The sequence below is a fragment of the Abramis brama genome, assembly GCF_963993115.1.
Source record: "Abramis brama genome assembly, chromosome: 1".
NCBI lineage: Eukaryota > Metazoa > Chordata > Actinopteri > Cypriniformes > Leuciscidae > Abramis > Abramis brama.
In genome coordinates this window covers 26,812,856-26,835,231 of record NC_139963.1, presented here as the reverse complement: position 1 = coordinate 26,835,231, position 22,376 = coordinate 26,812,856, and the positions used below count along the sequence as shown (strand labels likewise).

At 37.1% G+C, this 22,376-nt stretch overlaps 1 protein-coding gene across 1 annotated transcript; it reads right to left on the bottom strand.

The window, feature by feature from the left end:
- Positions 1 to 865: 865 nt before the first annotated feature.
- Positions 866 to 17,782, bottom strand: emp2 (epithelial membrane protein 2). The gene is made up of 5 exons (XM_084123379.1): positions 17,626 to 17,782; positions 4,095 to 4,209; positions 3,451 to 3,547; positions 3,219 to 3,359; positions 866 to 2,176 (listed from the first exon to the last, which is right to left on the bottom strand). Exons 2-5 carry the CDS (start codon positions 4,170 to 4,172, stop codon positions 2,007 to 2,009), a joined length of 486 nt encoding a protein of 161 aa, XP_083979505.1. The 5' UTR covers positions 4,173 to 4,209; positions 17,626 to 17,782; the 3' UTR covers positions 866 to 2,006.
- Positions 17,783 to 22,376: the final 4,594 nt, after the last annotated feature.

Below are 22,376 nucleotides of genomic sequence, written 5' to 3'. Positions count from 1 at the left end.
CCAGCTCCTCCCGTGTAGTTCTGGGCTGATTTCTCACCTTTCTTAGGATCATTGAGACCCCACGAGGTGAGATCTTGCATGGAGCCCCAGTCTGAGGGAGATTGACAGTCATGTTTAGCTTCTTCCATTTTCTAATGATTGCTCCAACAGTGGACCTTTTTTCACCAAGCTGCTTGGCAATTTCCCCGTAGCCCTTTCCAGCCTTGTGGAGGTGTACAATTTTGTCTCTAGTGTCTTTGGACAGCTCTTTGGTCTTGGCCATGTTAGTAGTTGGATTCTTACTGATTGTATGGGGTGGACAGGTGTCTTTATGCAGCTAACGACCTCAAACAGGTGCATCTAATTTAGGATAATAAATGGAGTGGAGGTGGACATTTTAAAGGCAGACTAACAGATCTTTGAGGGTCAGAATTCTAGCTGATAGACAGGTGTTCAAATACTTATTTGCAGCTGTATCAAACAAATAAATAGTTAAAAAAATCATATATTGTGATTTCTGGATTATTTTTTTTTAGATTATGTCTCTCACAGTGGACATGCACCTACGATGACAATTTCAGACCCCTCCATGATTTCCAAGTGGGAGAACTTGCAAAATAGCAGGGTGTTCAAATACTTATTTTCCTCACTGTAAAATGTCAGATTTCAGAATAAAAGTCTTTACTCTGAAAATGCTTTATTCTAAAACCTAACATTTTATGTAATAAATGGTTTAACTATAATTTTGCCTGTTTTAATTATTTATTTATTTTTTACATTTAAATATTTTCCATGACCAAACTGTCTTGGATCATACTTGTCACCATATTTTGAGAATGACCCAGCAGTACTTTGCTGTACACCAAAACAGAAAGAGAGTCTCAAATGGTTTTTAATGTAAAATACATTTATTTGATTAAAAAAGAACAATATTGAGCCCTTGGTGGGGATCAGTCTCCAGAAACAGAGCAGACCTGAACAAGTCAGCAGACGTTTAAAAAAACAAAGCTGCCACATTGTGGTTTCATTCCAATTACAAAAGCCTTCACTAATATTCATTAAAACCTTCTGAAAAGTGAGCATTAAACAAAAATGTTCAGGCCTGTTGATATAATACTTCATTACAAAAAAATATTAACAGCAACAATGCAGTTAGTCATAATAAATACAGCTTAACTTCACTTTCGCCTAAATAATTTTAGCTAAATGCTTTTTATTCCATAGCAAATTTGCGGATGAAAAGATTACATACAAGACAGGAAAACTGAATTGGTGTGCTTCACCAACACCATCATCTTCAGGTTATTAGCATGAATATGACGCATATCACAAGTGCCCCAATCAAACACAATGCCTAAAGAACTACAGATCTGTACTTATGTTAATAATGATTTCAAATTAAATGCTGCAAACAAATAAAAACATGCAATATAATTAATCAACACTAAAAAACAATTTACAAAAAAAAAAAAAACTATACACGAGAACATATCGTGGTACTAATATTGACAATTTGTTCAGCTTCAAGTATGATATAGTGCTCAGCAAACTGCCAGCACAATATTTCAGATTTTGTTGTTTTTAGTTACTTTTCCCCCAAGCACATATAATGACCAGGAAACATCACAATATAGCATGTTACTTACTACACACTAAGTGTTACGTATACGGCCAATTTCACACCATGTATTGAGTATGAATACACGTCGAGCCCATAGTGGTTCCATGTTATAAATATGTCCTATTATATCTCCCACTCGTGTCTTTTTCTACTCCCTATTTTAACTCTAAATCACAGCACTACTTTTATTTTACTGGGCAGGTAGAACTAAATTATACACAAAAAGGTTTTTTTTAAAAAGTGACATAGGCTATTAATAAAATCTAGTTAGGTTTCCAGTATGCAGTGATTAATATATCAAGTTGATCTACTATTTAATCTACATATAAAAACAAGTATCATTACAAATAAAGTCTCTTGGCTAAGGCTGTAGCTGGTGGCAGCTAGTGAGGTGGTGCGTTGCGCTTTATTTGCGTTTTCTTAGTACTAGATACATCAAGCCGCTCAGAAATGTAATGGGGAAGGCGACCCAGGCGACGACGAAGGCGTATCCATACTCTCCGTCCTTAATATCCTTACCACTGAAGAGTAAGTGCTCTGCTGTGTAGATGGACGCACCGGTCATCACACAAAAGGCTGTGGAAGTAAAGAAAAAAGAGGCAATTTACAGTTGGTTGATAACATTTCAGTTGATTGCCATTTCAGCTTCACAGGCTGTTATGTGGCAGATACAGATTCAACATTCAGCAAACAATAAAACAGATGCCAACATTGCTCACTCTTTAACTACAGTACTATGTATTTTCGAAAACAACTGTTAGGTATTTATTTTGTTCATATTTTATTGCAAAACACTTTTGCTGCTATTGAGGTGGGATACGGGTAAGGTTAGGCACAGGTTTGGTGGTGTGTTTAAGGGAAGGGAAGGGTCAATAGTGTAGTTATAGATTATTAATTACACAAATTAATTATAACTGTATTCACATGCAGGTATTTTTAAAATACAAGTACAATGTAAAAACATGTACTGTATGTATACAATAAATGTATTGTATCACATGATTCATTTAAATGTTAGTAGTACATAGTAGCTAAAGCTATACTTATAAAAAACATATTATGCTCTTTTACTAAAACAACTAAAACAAGTTTGCATGCTTGAATGTTCAAAAAACATTATTTTTCACATATTTTACATTATTGCAGCACCTCTCTACCCAGTCTGTCAGTAACCCTATGTTTAGTCCCTGTCTCTATAAAGCCCCTCCTTCCGAAAAGCACAATGTGCTTTGATTGGTCGGCTAGACCAGTGTGTTGGTATTGGTCAACTGCTTTCTGAAATGTAAAGTCCCTTACCATAACGGCAAGCTTCAGCACACAACTAATGCCCTTTTTATTTGCATATGCCTTTAATTATTTAAATGAGGGATATTGTGAAATTTCAAGACTATACAATCAAGGTGTTTCATGGAGTTATAAAGTGGGGCCCAAACATTTTCAAAATTGGGGCAATTTACAGACTAGAAAAAAAGTCACAAAACCACCCACTTCAAGGTGATTCAAGACCTCTCTTGACTTGTGTAATGACCAGCTGACTTGCATATATAGGAAATAACTGAGAAATCGCAAATGTGCTGATAAATATGATTTAAAATATATATTGTGGGCATGAACTCACCGGACAAGAGCTGGATGATGGCCGTAAAGACAAATCTTTCCCCCTGCTTCAGACGGAAGAGCTGAAGGATGAAGACAAAGAAACCCACACAGCACAAGATAGTGGCCAGTATCATGGTGGCCTGGACAGTCTGGAGATAGGCTGATAAAGAAGAAGAGAACATGACACAAGGTTCATATAAAATAAATAAATACTGGTTACATTTTTTAATTTTATGATAATCTAGGCCCACCTGCATCAGAGGTTGCACTGTTTGGTATATCATAACAGCCTGTGCCGTTGCAGTGATACCAGAGACCTAAGGAGGAGTTGTTCGAAACCCACCATTTCTAGAAAAGATGGAGAATAGTTTAGTTTTACTTTATATAATATAATATAAAATAAACAGTATGTACCAATCAAAAGTTTATGTTTTTTATGTTTATGGAAGAAGTCTCTTATGCTTGCCAAGGCTGCATTTATTTAGCTACATGCTGAAAATTCAACATTGTCATTACAGAAATAAATTACATTTTGAAATTTATTCCAATAGAAATTCCAAAATGATGCCATTTTAACTTCTTGATGTTACATGATAAGAAAATATTATAAAAGAAACATCTCAAGAACTAATGAAGCCTAAACATGCTCCAAAAAGTTTTGTATTTATTTATTTAAAGCAGAAAATCTTTAGTTTGATTGCTTAGAAAAATTACAGCACGCTGCACCATTTGAGGTAACCTTAGCAGAAATGGTGCTGGATGACTTAAACGCCAAAGTTTAATTCCGAGAGTTTTGCTCAATGCTGGGATTTTTTGCTGAAAAAAATATCCCTAATACTAATGATGAGCAGTAAGAGCAGATTAATTAAAAAAGACAAAAGAAAAATCAACTTACATTTCTGATGGTTGCTATGAAGAGTAGTATTGCGGAGGTGATGTGGAAGAGGATGATGGCGGCCAAAATAATCAACATGGCTGATGGTGGAACAGAAAATCAAAAGCAGGAGAATCTATAAAAATAAAATAAAAAAGGAAGACACATGAATATTAAACATCCTGTTGAATGAATACACAGACACTCATGAGAGCTGAAACTGAGAACTGGAACTGTAATTTGAGCAATAATAGTGTAAACAGTGATTCTCTAGATTTGGTGGGAAAATCACCATGTGTCCACTTGAACAGCCTCTTTTTACTCTGAACTTTGACCTTGGAAGTACTTTTCCACAACTATTTGCATTTTAAAAATACTACTTTAGAACAGTGAACACCAATGACAGGAAATTAACGGACAAACATTATTTTTAAAATTATTTATTTTATTAATTACCTAATTTTGTTTTGCACATTTGCTAGACCTTGCACTATTTTTTAACAGCAAAATAAATAAATAAACAATAAAGAGTCAAACCATTATATATTATTATTTAATAAACTGTTTTTAGCATGATTTGAGAGTAGGAAGCTACATATATGATACCAGTTGTCCTATTTTACTGAGATTTCAGTCCTTCCCTGTTCAAGTACCGGTAGATAGAAGCTAAGTTCAAAACCTCACACGGGTTTTGCTGAAAAATGCAGTCAGCTTCTGCCTACGTCACACACGTGAGCCTTGGAGTCGGCTGCTAATTTAGCTTCCCATGATTCACTGCAGTATGGCCATGTACAGACAGCCTATACGTCTCAGCCTGCACCACAGACGCTTCGAGCCATTTATGAATGGCTTTTTCCCCTTTCACCTTGAATAGTGGGTGTAAGTTTATACTGGGGGTGAGAAGTGCATTTTTTGCACTTAAGTGCTTTAATGCTCACTACTAGAGGATACAATAAAAAAAAGGACAAAATCACCCCAGTACTAAGGCTGTGAAATACATGACCAGATCACTTTCGCAAAACCATATGTGGTGAACTCACTTTACATCAACAATGGATGGATGGAGGGATAGATCCTGATATGACTTTCTCTTATCCATGATAGAAAGTCATAAAACACAAAAGGAGAAATATAGCTGAATGTCACAAGGTCACATGGACTACTTTTATTAAGCTTTTATGTTGTTTTATTCCCCTGTCCTTTTTGGAGTTTGATGAGTCACAATTCAATTTCACTGCGTAGAAAAGAACCCAGACGTTCTGCTAAATTTCTTTGGTATGCAAGAAAGTCATACAGGTTTGAAACAACATGCATATAATGGCAGAGTTTTCATTTGTGGGTGAACTGTCTCTTTAAGAAGGGATGTGGGACACAGGGTGTGGCATTTCAGCAATGCAGAGTTTAGGCGGGAAAATGGTTAAAGAATTAAGGCCCATAGAAAGCAAAAAAAACAAAAAAAACATACCCAATTACAGCTCACAACCAAGCCACAGTGATTCAGCCAACACGGTCATGATAAAAGAGACCTGAGTCGGCTAACAGGAATCCAGCCTCAGTACACAAGGGAGACACAATGTGGGAGGATACAGGATGACGCTCGTCTTTCTCAGAGCAGTCTCTACAATCACAAGCCTGAAAAATCACTTCTTTTTTAACTTTCACAATTTCTTGTAAGGTCAGGGAAGGTACTGGGAACCGAATTAAGCGTAGGCTTTAATAAAGACGGAGCATGTTGGTCATTTATTCAGAGCCTGTAGTGGAAATCCTCTGGAGACCTTCATCCCCCCAGGCTGTACATTAGCTGTCTGCCTCTGTAGAGTGTAAAGTGGGAGGCTGGTCTCATTAAATAGTAGTGTATCATGGTCTCAGTCCACACATGTTCTTAATTTTCTCTGCAGTTGCCTTCCTGTGTTGTACTGAGAGGCGTAGAGGCATGGAAGGGGAGGAGCCAGAGGAAGAGGAACGGGAGACGAAAATCTCAAAACATGCTGTCCAAAAATCTGTGATTTCAATAGCAAATGTGTTGAGCAGATCATTCTGTGGCAATAGTTCAAACTGTATGACTTTTTTACACCTTTTTTGAAGACATTAAGATGAAAATTAGTACAGATGTGTTTTTTCTAAATTGTTCTATTTTTGTACAATTCCGTACGCTTTATACCGCTGCCCTGTCGACTTTGTGGGACCAAGCACCAACCCTGCTCATAATGTTTAATCAAAATGTAATAACCTTCCGGTGAAAACGTCAGACTTCTTTTTGTGATGTATACAGGACTTCTCCAATCATTTAGTTCACGACTCTGCCCCTGCAAGCTCACATTCATCTGCCTCAGGGTTTCCAGGTTTGCTTACAAAACCAGCCCAATTGCTATTCAAAACCTGCCCAATCACGGCCAAAACTAGCCCAATCGCCGGGGGTGTGGGAAATTAAAATCGCGATCCTGGGGGTAAAAATCACGTCCCGGGGATGGGAGTGTCGCTTTAACCCAGCGGCAACAGTGTAAAAGTAGCCCTGCATTCCCAAGAGCTGCTGGGAGGCGCCTGTTAATTTGCTGAAATCTATAATGGCACAAATGTGGCATTTAACACACAGAGAACTAGTGTTTTGTTGTTTATGTCACAGTAGCTCTCTGAATGGTGGGAAATTGAGGAGGAAAATTCATGTAAATGGTTTAGAAGTGAGGAAAAATTAAATCCTTTGACTAGACAGAGGCCCACCGCATACAGGATACATGAGGAAGAACATACTGAAATTTGTATGTTGGCTACACAGAGGGATAATCGTCTGTGCACTGTCCCCTAAGACCTTTTAGGAACAAAAGATCTATTGTAGAGGTCTTTAGAGACCAAGGGCAAGAGTAGAATGAGCTTCACAGTTGATTTACTTCAGCTTTCACAGGAACTGTGAACCTGTAATCATCAAAAGCGGCAATACACAACCACACAGGTCCTAAAGGGGTCATGAAATCAGATTTTCCTTGAGCTTTTGACATATAAGAGGTCATCATACTATAAGAATATCCTGTAAGTTTCAGAACTGAAAACCAATAACAGCTTATATTAAACAGAAAATGACTCATTTTGGAATGTGCCTATGATGTCATAGATATTTGAAAGAACTCCTACTTCTACATTGTTACCACTGTAGCCCCGCCCACTGATTCACGCATGACAAGTAGTAAGTAAACAACATGTGTGATGCTAACACTGGACTGAGCAACCAAGCAATAAACATGCTTTTGAAGAGTGCAAAATTTTGTGTATTGTAGTGCAGGTTGTGGAAAAACACAGTCTCTGCATAACCTTCCTTCTGATGCTGGATTTGCAGAGAGACTGAAATTAAAAAACTATACTGTGCCTTCTATTTTGGATCCGACAGGAACAGCGCAACACACTTATGTTAGTAAAAAAGTGTTTACTGTGTCACAATTGCTTTGTTACAGATAGTTTGATATGTACTGATTATGTGTATATGTCTAACCAAGTGATCGAACCAGTGATTTACGATATGTAATGATTATTCATGTACAGATGTGGGCAGATGTTCTTTGTCTATGTGTATGTGCAAATCAAACCAGTGACTAAACTGTCAACTTCACATTGTTTCTCTTAGTAGGAAGAAAATAATGTTGTTTAAACTGTAATTAAATTATATATAGAAAACGATCAAAGAATGCTTCCTTTACAATCACTGGAGCTGTCAATCAAACAGCGCGAGTTTATCAGTGACTGAGTTCTGGAGTCTCGCCAAAACCCCCGTTATAATCAACGAATCTCTTATTTACATCGTGTTGGCACTGTTAGTTTTGATGAAAGCATTCGTGAGACTGCAGAAATGATGAGATCACTGTATTCATGCTCTCAATATGTCTGTGATCACCTACAATGCCCACCCACTGCAACCTTTTATGCCACAATCTAAATATAATGCGACATATCTAAATATAAAGCCATAATCAATTAATGTAAGTGATACTGTATAATAAGCTTCCCTTTTCTGCTTTAAAAAAAATCCTTCATACATTAATATCGTTAACAAAAACTAAATCTAAAACTGATCATTTTTGTTAATTAAGCACTAAAATTGCTAGATGGAAAATAAATAAAAACTAAAACTGAACTAAATTTAAATTGAAATAAATTAAACCTACATAATAATATTTAAAATAAATTTATAATAATAAAATGACAAAAAAAAAGTTCAAATTAAAATATAAAAAAAGCACATCCAAAATATAAAAAAACTGTCTACAATAGTATATAAATAATACTAAAATATCGCTGGTCTGAACTTAACTTGAAGCCAGAATATTCCTTTAAATAATGGATCTGGATTATGTCTATGAAACAAGTGAGAACAGAACTGCAACAACTGTGGTTACATAAGTGCAGTCTAAACACCGTGTGTGGCTTTGAGTGTGGCTAACCATTTTAAATGAATAAATTTGTCGGTTCTCTACATTAGACCAATCAGTCAGGCTAAAGTCAAATCACAAATCACAGACACCTGTACCACAGCTGCACAAGACAAAGAGAGAGAAAAAAATCCAGCTTTTAGTTCAGCCTCAAAACGGAGTTTCAGTTTGCGATGTACGATCCTGCGGGATGATAATGACAGCCATACCTCCAAAGCCTTGAGGTTTCCAGAGCACTTACAAACCATCATTAGTAAATTAATTGGAGTCAGCATTTTAAGGTAGCAGATAAGCCATGTCGACTTCTTTCTGTTGGAGAAATGTCTGCCTGCGTGCGTGTGTGTGTGTGTGTGTGTGTGTAGACAGAAGCCCCTGCTCATTTCCCCTAAGCTTGGTGGAAAACGCTGACTTGAGTTTCACTTTTAATGTCATTTTTTCATAAAAGCCGCAGTCTCCAGCAAGCTTCCAAGTTGGCCACTGCTGAAAACAGAAACTGCAGTCATGGAACAAATGATTGAGATGAGAAGGAAAGCTTCAATGCCACCCAGCAAAGCTTTGTGGATTTAATCGCGGGCATATAAGTTACGGTATGACTAGGATATCAGCACTGATTTGTTTTAATTCTGATTTTATTCATTTGGGAATCATTTCAGTAAAAATATCAACAGACCTGCTTCAATTATTATGTACTTGTCTTAAAGCAATAGATAAAAATTATACCGTCCTTTGGATGAGATGGTAAACCGAGGTCCTGACTCTCTGTGGTCATTAAATCCCAGGATGTCCTTCAGAAAAAGAGTAGGGGTGTAACAAATTTGCCCATTGGCCTCTGTCCATCATGGCCTCCTAATCATCTCTATATATCTCTCTCCTCTCCACCAATAAGCTGGTGCGTTCTGGCACAATATGGCTGCCGTCACATCATCCAGGTGGATGCTGCACATTGGTGGTGGTTGAGGAGATTCCTTCCATATGTAAAAGCGCTTTGAGTACCCAGAAAAGCGCTATATAAATGTAACAAATTATTATTATTATTATTATATCACCATTTACTTATCCTCATGTTGTTCCAAACATGAATATTCCAAGAATATTTCAACTGTAAAATGAAAGTCAATGTGGTCTAAAAAACAGACCTCAATTACTTTCATTGTATGGACCCAAACATTTTTTTTTAAATAAGAAAAATGTAAAAATTAAGTTCTACAGGTTTGAAATGACATGAGGGTGAGTAAATGATGACAGAATTTGAATTTTTGGGAGAACGATCCCTTTAAGTGCAACATAGTTTCACTTTATTTTCATATTGGCATATTTTGCAGTCCTCATGGGACCACAGAACCTTTTTAATCTAAATACCATGTGACAAATTACTTTTGAAAGTGATGTGAACGCTGATTGGCTGATTATACGCAAACAGTGGTGGTCCATTTAGGAGGCTGATAAACAATTTGATTATTGAAACCAGTAAAATATTATACTTGATTTTTATATATTTTCTGATTATTATGCTATTACTCTCTCGTTTTTAACATATTTTAACAATGCGTTATGAAAAAAAAATTGTTTAACAACAAAGAAAATATTTTACTGAATATATTTATATTAATATATTTATAAAATTACTTTCAAAATATAGTTTTTACATTATATTTGCAGTTGTATCTGAGTTATGCACATAGATCAATGGATTAAAACAAATGTTACCTTTATAACTTTCATTGTTACATGTATTTTTGAGGCGACTTGAGTTCTCTGACCACAAAAACAATAAGCCATAGTGACTATCCTGAGATGTGATGTCAAAGGCAGTTACCGCACAGACGACCCAACAATTACTCCCATTTCATTGTGCGTCATTGTGTCTCCTACAGAATTAAAACAGAAGCAGAGTGAACTCATGGAAAGGAATGTTCCTCAGCAACATGACGCAGCCAGACATCCCTAACTCTGCTCATGAAACAAATCTCTGAGTGAAACTGAAATCCAAAGGATTAGGTGTTTTATGAATTATGTCTGGTGAAAATATTGTGCTCATGAACTGAATAAATCCATAAATGATGAGAAAAACATGCAAATGTGAACTGCAGAACACACTACCACCCAGTTTGACCTAACCTGACCCTAACTGCAGCGTTGAGCAAGAGGGAAAACCTCAAAGTAAACGAGGGATTTGAGGAGGAATGTTTTAGTGTGTCGGTTGACATGGCCGGCGGTTTCAAATGTCGTCCCGCACAGTAACAAAGCATTCATGGGTTGTTTCACACTCCTGAGACCAACTCACACTTCGAGATCTTAAAGAATGCAGATAAAAGGGTAGAAAAACGTGCAATGGATCAGAAACGGGCAGAAATGATGATGAGTTTAGTGTGGAGTTAACCCGTACACGCCTTCCATTTCAGATGTCCTTCACTGCCAGGATAAAAGGAAAGGGGCTAAAAAGAACCATTCTCTGAAACAGTGAAGGTTAACGGCCATGGATGAACAACATCTTCATCTCTCAGGCAAGTGCTAGGCTTTCTTAAAGCTATAAACAATGATTTAATTAAGATCAATGCATTCTCACAGACTCATTTCCACTGAGGCACTCATGTTTATCCTATCAGGGACAGGCGTTTGTTTTAAAATACAGTTGTAAATTAAACACAGCTCGTTCTTGCTCAATAAAGTTCAAATTAAGCACAAGCAGCTGAAATGTGCCTGCTTGGTCCTAACTAACTTATTTCCCAACAGGCCTCTTGTAACATTCGGTGGCTGCAGTTCACACATCAAAACATCAAGATAAGCATTTTCACACATTCTGCCGTACAGTATATTTGTCAATGGCATCTTGGGTAATCTGTAGCTAAGATCTGTAATATGGGGTATGTGTTGTAATTCGCTTCAAGGATCAAGGAAACAAACAGACCTCTGCCACACATCTTTGACTCGTCTGTGACACTTGACTTCATTCACGTGATGGAGAATACTGGGCTGGGCTCCATACTTTTTTGGTTTTCTTTGTCTGCTATTCTGCAGAATTATATTCTACATCACACTTTTTACCATATAATGTTAAATCTTGGGCGTGTAACATCGTGTCTACACCAGACGTGAGAGGCGTGACAAAAATTAATTATAACTCATAATCCGTGATGCTGTCTACACTAAATACAGCATGGCACGAAGTGACACGACAAATTCCCGACAGTAAACTGACGCCCTATTCTATTTCTGACATACTTCAATGCTACTTGTGGGTGTAAGGTGTGGACAGCTTACATCGTGTGAAAAATGAAAATTCTGTCATCATTTACTTACCCTCATGTTGTTCCAAACATGTATTACTTTTTTTTCTGTGGAACAAAATAAGATACTATAAAGAACTTTGGGGTCCAAACAACATTGACTTCCACTGTATAAATGTTTTATTTTTTTACATGTCGTCTTTTTGTTCAGCAGAAGAAGGAGAGACACACAGGGTATGGAACGACATGAGGGTGAGTAAATGATGACAGAATTGTCATGTTTGGGTGAACTGTTATTTTAGCTGCTTTTTAAGCAGATTTAATAATAATGAAAATTTCTGATTAAAACGTATTTTAAATCATTTTAATCAATCAAATTCAGAATCATTTGAAGAAGGATTACAATGCATTGGTGAATAATTTTTCCCCACCCCTACTAATTTTATGACATACTTCAAAGCCATAATAGTATGTAAATATGTTTTGTCGGTTAACCTAAAATGTCATGTGATTTGTGTTTCCTAATGAAAACATATAGCAGTTAGACAAAAATGTAGAGCGGGGACTTGGTTCTATGTATCGTTTGTTGATTGGATAGAGGCAGATCTGAATATGGGATAGAGGCAGATCTGAATATGAGATTTCAGCCGATTGTGAGAAAGGGCAGGGGCTAAAGCAGGAAAAATTATTGGAGAGATCTGGACTATGACATCAATTTCACTGGAAGATCCAGTTATGACCTTTTGTTTAAAATGTTAAAAAATGTTATGCATTAATCAATTGTTCACAATAAGATCAATAAGAAACATTTAAAGGGTGAATTTCCATTTCATGCTGACCTTAATATCTAAATGACCTGTTTTTATTCTGGTTTAATTCAAACATATTATTCAATATGCCTGAATCAAACCATACTTAAAACAAACAAGTCATTTTTGAGTGAGTTCAGATAGAAATAGCTCCTCAAATTAACAACTACAACTTGCATATGTCGTGAAACTGAAATTATGCAGCTCTGAACACACGCCAAGAATCATATCTGTTCCTGACATCTCTGATTATCTTTTCCTTACTGTTCAACCCCTGCAGCACCACTGAAGCTTGTGAAATATAATGGGAACACAAGGCTTATTTTTGGAGAAAACACAAAAGCAAGAATTGCTGCCTTTGGAAGGCTGCCAGAAATGAAGTTAAATGTACTGAACAAACAAATCTTGGTTTTGGGTATCGTCTATAAAGCATTTTAAGCCTCACCCACAAGTACTTTTGGACACACACACAAAAAAAGGAAAGGAAAAAACAAAACATACTCCCAGCAAAAATTATGTGCACAGTGTGAACACAACTTTTACGAAGACTTAAGGTCTCTGTACACAACCCTGAGGTTCTCCACTGATATTTCAACACCGGGCAGTTTTGGCACAAGGGATTCCTCCTTTTGTAAAAGGAGTGTATTTTGGCAAGGCACATGTGTTCCTGCTGCAGCTGATCTCAGGAGGAGCCTCATTCACACACGGTAGGGTCCCGTTCGGCTCTCGGCGTGGCCTGCTGGGTTGAAAGTCTGCACTGGGAGCTGATAGGCTTTCATCTTCATTGCTGTGGCTCTACCACAGAGCAATGGCGCTCAGGTGCCACAGGCTGTGTTTTCACATCGCATTCCACTGATGACACGCCGCCAGCATGAGTAACGGCTCCCACATGGATCTGTCAAAAGACACGCTGCCGAAGCCCAGCGGCTACATCCAGACGACCTCTCTCGCTGAGAATCAGGACGGCCATGATTAATGCATTTACACACTGTCCAGATTCTCAGTAGCTCCTTTGATCTTTCATCAGGCATGAAGAGAGGACTCTTGTTACTCCCAAAGAGCTTCTTGTTGCTTCCAGTGCAATTAAAGCAGCAAGTTTTAAATCTTAAGTGTGCTAAAACTACAGACAAGAGAAAAGTTTTGAGGCCAATGCTCAGTAAAATCAGACTGACTAAGGTCATAAACACTACCGTTCAAAACTCTGGGATCTGTAAGATTTTTTAAATGTTTTTAAAGACGTCTTTTATGCTCAATCCTGCATTTATCTGATCCAAATTGCAGTAAAATAAATAAATAATAATAATACTGTGAAGTATAAATTTTAAATATTTTATATGCTTGAATAGAATATATTTTAAAATGTAATTTATTCCTGTGATGTCAAAGCTGAATTTTCAGCACCATTACTCTAATATTCTAATATGCTGATTTGCTGCTCAAGAAACATTTATTATTATTATCAATGTAGAAAACAGTTGTGTTGCTTAATATGTTTGTGGAAACTATGACATTTTCAGGGTTCTCGAATAAAAATGTCAAAAGAATACCACTTATTTGAAATAGTCATAATCATTTTACTGTCACTTTTGATCAATTTAATGCATCCTCGACAAATAAAAGTATTAATTTCTTTCCAAATAAATCTTACTGACCCTAAACTTTTGAACAAAAGTGTGACACACACTCAAAAACTGATGCTACATTATCCAGGAGTCTGAAAACACATTGAAATCTAAGAAACATCACAGTAATAGGCTAAGTAGTATTCACTATTACTCTATTTCTATGCCATTTTTTTCACAGTATTTGTCATCTCAAAATCCAGAATTTACACTATACTTAAACTCACAAAATTGATTAGACATTGAATTGACAATGATTTTAGTGTTTCCTTAGAAAAATATTATAGGTTTAAGTATAGGCGATTATTGGCATTAACATGAACATTACTGCTTTACTCACGCTCCCTTTGATTCTCCAAATTCTATAAAATTTCTGACTGAAAATTGACTGGTAAAACACTACCTTAAGGCATGACAATACAGACACACCCATATGATCAAATCCTCCTCTCATCTCTAAATACATGTCTGTAGGAGATATATGTCTCTTCCTTTCTCCTCTCTTACATTAGTATGGAATGTGAGACTGTTTATTGCTAAACATGACACTGTTCTTGTGTTTGAAACTGGTCTGAGTCTCTGGTAAGGCTGGTATCTCATAAGTAGAGTTTTTCATATGCTAACGCGTCTTTAAGCTTCAGAAATGTCACCCCTGTGCACACTTGGCTACCAAAATTCACAGCAACACATGTGCAACTCATTGCCTTAATCCCAACAACATGCAAACACATCATAACATCCCAGACTCAGACTGGTTTTACGATTCACACATTTTCCAAGCCACTTTATCAGTGACAAAACAGTGACCCTGGATTCAACCCATCACTGGAGAGGAATGAGTTTCAGTGTTATTCTTTCTGTAATTGGTGAAAACAAATACAGATTACAAAGCCTCAAGTCAATAGAAACATCATTAGAGGACTGTTTCATTTTTTCTCTCTCATTTCACCGCATTATTTTCCAGAGAACTCTCCAATGATCTGATACTATCTACCGAATCCTCACAATAGTAGTTCATGGCAAGATGAAACTATTTGAAATTCTTTGTTATAGTTTTGCTGAAGCAATCTCCCAGTCCATTACAGTCTCCCTTCAATTAAAGTTCAGAATCATGTCGCGTTAGTTTCATTTGAACATGCAATGACCATGTAAATAGGAGTAGCGGCACATTTTAAGTTTCATGTACCTTAAACCTAAACCCTAACCCTCACCCAAAAATGAAACTTTTGTCATCACTTACTCACCCTTGAGTTGTTCCAAACCTATATGAATTTCTTTCGTCTGCTGAACACAAAAGAAGATATTTTGAAGAATGTTGGTAACTAGACAGTTGATGGTCACCAGTGATTTCCATAGTAGGAAAAAGGAATACTATGGAAGTCAGTGGCTTGGTTGGTTACCAATATTCTTCAAGATATCTTATTTTGTGTTCAACAGAATAAAGAAACTCATACAGGTTTGGAACAACTTGAGGGTGAGTAAATGAGTGAGTAAATGAATGATTTTTGAGTGAGTATCCTATCTAGGACTATCCCTTTAAAGATCTAATGCTGCTTATGTTTGCATGTGAACAGTGTACAACACATTTAACATGTATTATGAATGAGTTTGCAGTCTCTATTGAATGTGATGCTAAGATAACATTGAGACTAATTTTGCATGATTCACCAACAAATTACTCTTATGAGTGAATCTAAAACATACAGAGTGAATCAAATCAGGAAAATATAAACAGATACCCAGTACAATGGTTTACAACAAAGTTTTATTTTGCTTTGCAATACTGTGAATATGGTAATATTCAGATTGATGTTTATTCACATGGTGTTCTGAGTCAGTTATTGATTCAACCCTATAGTTTATTTAACTACCGGCATTACATGCTAAACTCTTTTTAAAAAAAAAAAAAAATTGGGGGGGGATTTAGTCTCTTACAAACAAATCTACGACTATATGGAAGAATCAACTGTAGCTTGATCACTCTGAGCTTGACGTGAGAAAAAAAAAACACAAAGTATCCAGAGCTTAGGCTCAGTCAAAGGGAGAGGCATTTCCTGATCCAATCATTGACAGCATGCATTCTAATGAAACAGCCCATCCACAAACAAAACCCGCCACCTATCCTCTGGAAAGCCCTGCAAGCAGCACATTTCTGAGTGGCATCAGTTAGATCAATCAGAGACCCAAAACAAAAGAGAAAAAGAAACTGAGGTTGGAAACAACTTAGTCAACAAGCAACTGGAAAAATCGTTCACTTTTGCAGCATGGAAAATTAATACATGGAGGAAAAAAAGCCATCACTTTGTCATCCAATCATCCAATATAGACTCTCAACAGGGGAGTTGGTGCAAAATGGCCACCACAACAGTTGTGGCATGGGTGATGTATGGAAAGGTTGGACTCCCACACAAACTGTGTGTAGAATGATAAATATGTTTCAAATAACGATGGATATGAGTTTTCATAGTGGCCAGACTATAAATCATATTGTGTTTTAAAGGCTTGTGCATATATCCTTTCCTAGGGCGGTTTGGCTTTTGATAGGTTGGTTTGAATTATGGCACTCGCTGCGGCTGTGTTTGTGTTGTAATGGCAGAGCAGACGGGCATCCGGAAATCCAGTCCAGTGAAAACGGCTGCACCTCATGAACACACTTCACACTCCCCACCCCCAAAACCCACGAGCAACACCCCCAAAATCCCACGAGCAACACGCTGGAATGTGCCACTAAGAAAGCACTGCAACTATCCATCTCGCACAAACTGAACTGAGTGTGATAAAATGCCACACATGCAAAATTAATCAGACATGCGAAACATGTTATAGCACCACCTCAGGAACAACACTTGGTCTCGTAAAGCACAAAACATCACACCCTCTACATTTAATGTTCATCTTTTTTATAACATCTACATTTATTTTTCATCTACAACATCTTTTAACTGGAACATGTTTGTTCATTAAATATTTACTATTTTGACAGATAAAATGCTTTCACCAGGGGGCGATATAGGAGACAAACTTGGTGGTTCTTTGCTCTAAAAGATTTAAAAATGCACAGCCGCCAAACATGAGAACTAATGCTGAAGATTTAAGTAGCCTGCTGGATAATTTAAAACCTAGTTTTTCTTTTCTGATGTAAAAACTGAAGTCCATCTAGATTCTCCCACTTGCTTCAAAGTATAATTAAAAAGATTACAAGTAAACAAAACATGTCTAAGTAATAAGTATAAGCTGGTGATTCATCAGCGAAGCATCACCGCCAACGCCCCTTTTCTCACAAACTTTCTTGTCTTCAGTTTAAAAGGCTTTAAACTGTCAAACACATAAATAAAATCTCTTAGACAGCAATAAATCAACTGTCTGACTCCAGCCAGTATTTTCTAGACATCTGAGATGCTGTGATCCTCTCTAAGAGTTTTATCACTCACCTAAAAACTGTTTGCATGCAGAAAAAGTAACTTATGATTCACACTCACCACTGTAGAGAAGCCTAAAAGGATCAAATATTGTATAGTTTGGAAAAGGCAGCCAGATGTGGAGACGAAGTGATGCAAGCGTGACTGCAGAGTAAACGTAGTAGTAGTGAAATGAGGAAAAAGTGCGCGCTCCTCCTCTCCAAAATCCTGAACTGCCCAGAACTCTGGTTGGGTGTGGTCTGGAACTCAATACATGCTGTGCTGGGGAAGGGAGGGAGGGGAAGCTTTTCTGGAAGCATTAGGTGTTGACATTATGTACTGAATTCTTTGTGGAATGCTTCCTTTTGAATCTGTACAAAGTTTAAAACTTCAGAAGTCAACATCACATGTCATTTGTCTTAAAACAGCCAGCTAAAAATGTCTCGTGCATCTATTTTTCCTCTCATTCTCACATGCTCTCGAAAGAGAGTGTGACAGATTTGGTTGGTGGTTTGTGTGTGTCTATATGTGGTTCTCTGTGGTGTTAAAGAAGACCAAGAGTGCAGAGGAAAGTCTCAGTCTTAGCCTTAGTAAAGTTCCTGGCGGGAACTGAGAATGAGGCCAGCGGCAGGAAGAGTGGAGCAAGGAGATTTACTCACATAGGAAACTGTTAAATCCAACAGCTTCGCCCCCAAATTCAGCCACTGAATGCTCAGCTACCTCTCCCTTGTTCTTCTGAGTAGCTGCTTCTGTGGACGTCCATATGGTTCTCCCGATATAAAATTACTACAATGCCTATAGTTAAGTACGGTACATACTGTTTATCAATAGATAAGAACAATGTAGCTTGTATGTATATTTGTAGTTCCACTGTGCATATTTATTACGTAACAGGGCTATATTGATATAAAGCATTGTTTTATGCCATCTGCAGCCATCTGCAAATATTTGTGTCTTTTCATTTCCTGTGCGCTCCTCCCTTTTGCATTACAACCCCAGGATTCTGGCTCCCTGGGTTTCCTGAGTATGTGTATGAGATCTACGCTAGTTGACTTTATGGGTTGACTGACTCTCTAACAGGACAGCAGTGCTTAAATAAACCAAATATATTTTTATCTGATTTTAAACATGGGGAAATATATGAACTGATATTCAAACTATAGTAGACAAACTTTGATGTTCGTTAATTAATCCTAATTAAGAGGAATATTAATCACCAGCACTAGTAAATTGTATAAATGTACAGTGAGATTCCAAACTCAAAATCAGGGATACAAGTTTTTTAAATCTTATAAATTGTATAATATGATGTAAAGTAATGAAGAAATATTTAAGATTCTACACAATTTTTAAGTCACTAGGTCAATTAAATAACTAAATATGCGAGAATACCCATGTTAACGCTTTTAGAATATATATTTTTTTTGCATTACAGTTACTCAAAATATATTCTACTTACTCAAGTTAACATCTATACCTATCTATATTGACATGCCTTTATCATCCATGGCGGTTTCAGAAAATACCTTGGATGCCTGCACAAAGTACTGTCTAGAATTTGTCATGGGAAAACAAATCTTGTCACAGTCCCAATCAATGATTGTGTTCATTTACAACTTAAAGCATCAGGCATGTATCTTTTACGCTTACTCTGGTGCCAAAATTCTGAAAACTGGAATCGTAACTAACAATGCAAAATTCTATTCTAGAAGGAAGAGTTTCCAAGCATGCACACTCCTCCATATATTCAGTCAATGCATTCCTCTTTTGTCACTCAACTGTCATATTCCGCAGTGATTACAGAGCAGGCAAACTTTGCTCATGCTATATTTAAATCCACTATGGGTTATGAAGTGCCATTGTTCAATTAAAGACAACTTAAAAAGCATTGCCAAGAGAAATGCCTATGAGCCGCTTTTACCCACAGCCCACATTTATGCTGTACAAAACATTACAAAGACAAGTAATGCAGGTGAAAACTGGTTTTTCTCTGCCTGTCTTGGCAATTTTAGATGTGTGTGCTTTTGTTGACAAAACTATCAGAGCACAGATAGACATAATAAAAAAAATGAAAGCAGTAAAATGTGTATTTACCATTAGGTCTTTAAAAAAATTCTTAAAATGCAAGATTTTGGAGTAAAAGTTACAGCATGTTAGGACATTGCTAGGTGCCATAAATGTCATAATAAAATACTTAATACTGTAACTAAAATAAAATACTGCTGCAGTGCGTTAAAGGTGAAGTGTGTGATTTAGTAGCATCACCAAATGGAACTGCCTTCTACCACTGGTCTAACAAACATACAGTCCCATCCCAAAATCATATCAAATGTTGCAATGTTGGGCAGCTCAAACTTTTCGGGGAAATCAACCTATGAATGGCTTATCAAAAAGTTACACCCGTCACCTCTATGCTTCCTTTACAATTAAAAAGGTTCTGGTTTCGATCAGACATAGCAGGTTTATGTGCTCAGACTGTGCTGGATGCCTGGATGCTTCTGGCTCAGTCAGTGCAGTGATGTGGAAACTCTGGAGATCTAGACAGCTGTGAAACAGCAGGCTGACTGCCAAACAGCGCAGAATAAGGTGAAGCCAAAAACTGGGGTGGCCCCACCCTGGCCTCTCTAAACCCTCTGCACTAGTCTAGCATTGTGCTTTAGATCTCTGCCTAATGAAAAAGGAAAAATGGAACAAGTATTCGATTTCATGCATCGGGAATCTGTACGCATGCATGCAGGATCAGAGCACAGTGTGTGAACTAATTATTGTTTGTTTAAAGTCTGTCATCCTGCCATTGTACTTCCAAGTCAGTCTTCTCCCATCTTATCACTGTTGTCAAATATAAGTTTTAATGACTGAATGGAACTACAAACCATCTCCAAGTTAAGGCTGAAGTGTGTTCTTTCTTTTGAATTGCAAAAACAATGACTGCTTTCAAACAGGTTCCCTGAACACCGTTCCCCGTCTCGCATTGGTCATTTAAGTGAAAGTAACATGTGAAGGCCAAGTATGGTACCCCATATTTGGAATTTGCCCTCTGCATTTAACCCATCCAAGTTAGGGCACACACATTAGGAGTAGTGAGTAGTGAGTAGTGAACACACATACACTGCAAACTGTGGACACACACACCCGGAGCAGTGGGCAGCCTTGGGGGTTCGGTGCCTTGCTCAAGGGCACCTGAGTCATTTCCTGCTAGTATTGAGAGTCGAACCCGCAACCTTCAGCTTTGATAGCGCCACAGTGTGTTAAACTTTTTGGGGAAATCAACCTAGAAAAAGGCTTCCTTAAAATGTAATGGTTAATTTCTATAAAAGTGATCCTTCACATTTCAAACAGCTCTAATGAATCATATTCATGTGTTCTTATGTGGGTGTTTTCCTCACTGCAAGGGTCAACAAACCATTCTTGAGCAGCCAAGGTGACAAAGTGCAGACGAGGAAGGTCAGAAGCGACAGGCTGTTTTGGGAAGAATGCTGTGGGTGATTACCAGGTCACAGGTGGAGAAGTACAGCAGTAAAACCCTGGGGGGTTGAAGTGGGTTGGACTACACCATGTCTCTGAACTTTTTAAAAGCAACAAGACTGTTTGTTTCCATGATAAAGAGTTTGTTTCCTAATAAGTTCATTTAATTTACCATGTACGGTATGCAAAATACCACATCGCAACTAACCTGGAACAATAGAATACAAAAAAAAAAAAAAATCATAGCTAAAAGCATTTGAGTTTTAAGGGAATATGCTGCCACTTCTTTTAGATGGCAAAAAAAAAAAAAAAATCCTTTAGAAATTCATGTACTTTTTTAAATACTTTGTAATTCAGAAACGTATACAGTACTTGATAATAAAATGAATATTTACAGTTATTTTAATTTTGAAAGTATCTTAGAGAAGATGCATGTTTCCAGTTGTTTTCAATTTTCAAAATAGAAATATAAATATATTTTTGAAAAGCTGGATATATAGTATATATAATATAGTAAAGTATACTATAAAAAATGTAGTATCTTACAATAATTAACAATTAATTAAATAGTTCTTATTAATTTAATTATAAAAAATAGTATAAATTATTTTATACTGGAATAATATTTTTTTCTAATAACTTACAAAAAGTAATTTTTATGTCAGTGGTGTTACCACATTATATAAAACTCCAAAACTTAAACAATACTATGTTATAGGCAGGAAGATCCTTGTCTTTTATGATTTCTGCTGAGAACATAAGCTGGTGTTAAACTCTAAGCTCTGTGCATATAGTGTCCTGCATGGAGACACCGCCCATTTGCTCGGGGGGGAATGGGGGTAAAAAGCTCTATTGTGTTAGCAGTAAAGCCAGTTTAAACACTCCCTCCTACACCTTTCCAGTCCCATCAATAGCTGTGAACAGTACAACATTTATTTTGCTGGACATGTTTTACATACAATTTGCATTTCATCTTTCGTTCATTTGTTTAAAAACGTGTGACCCACTGGAGAGCATTTGAGCAGAGGAGTCAAGAGCTCTCTAGCCTCCTGACAGAGGCTCCTCTTTCACACTGACATAAGCAAAATGAATTGCTTTCTCCCTGTTCTGATTAAGCTCAAGAGCTCCAGTAGCCCTGCTGAAGTGGAAGGAAATGAAGACAAAAGTGTCCTTACTGATGAATATGAATGAAAGATTTATAAAAGAGCTCTAATTGTACCCAAGCTTCTGAACAGAGTGTAGTTCCTGTCAGTTGTTGGAGCTGTTCTCCTTGTGCCAGCAGCTCAACTGATTATGTGCGCTTCTGGCCATTGACTTGAGGCCACACCTTCTGAATCAACAGACCTCAATAACTTCGATAAATAATG

Coding starts and splice junctions, on each gene's coding strand:
- emp2 (XM_084123379.1), bottom strand. CDS start 4,172: ATGTTGATTATTTTGGCCGCCATCATCCTCTTCCACATCACCTCCGCA. Junction 3,548..4,094: donor TCATAGCAACCATCAGAAAT/GTAAGTTGATTT, acceptor CATCTTTTCTAG/AAATGGTGGGTTTCGAACAA. Junction 2,177..3,218: donor CATCATCCAGCTCTTGTCCG/GTGAGTTCATGC, acceptor TTACTTCCACAG/CCTTTTGTGTGATGACCGGT.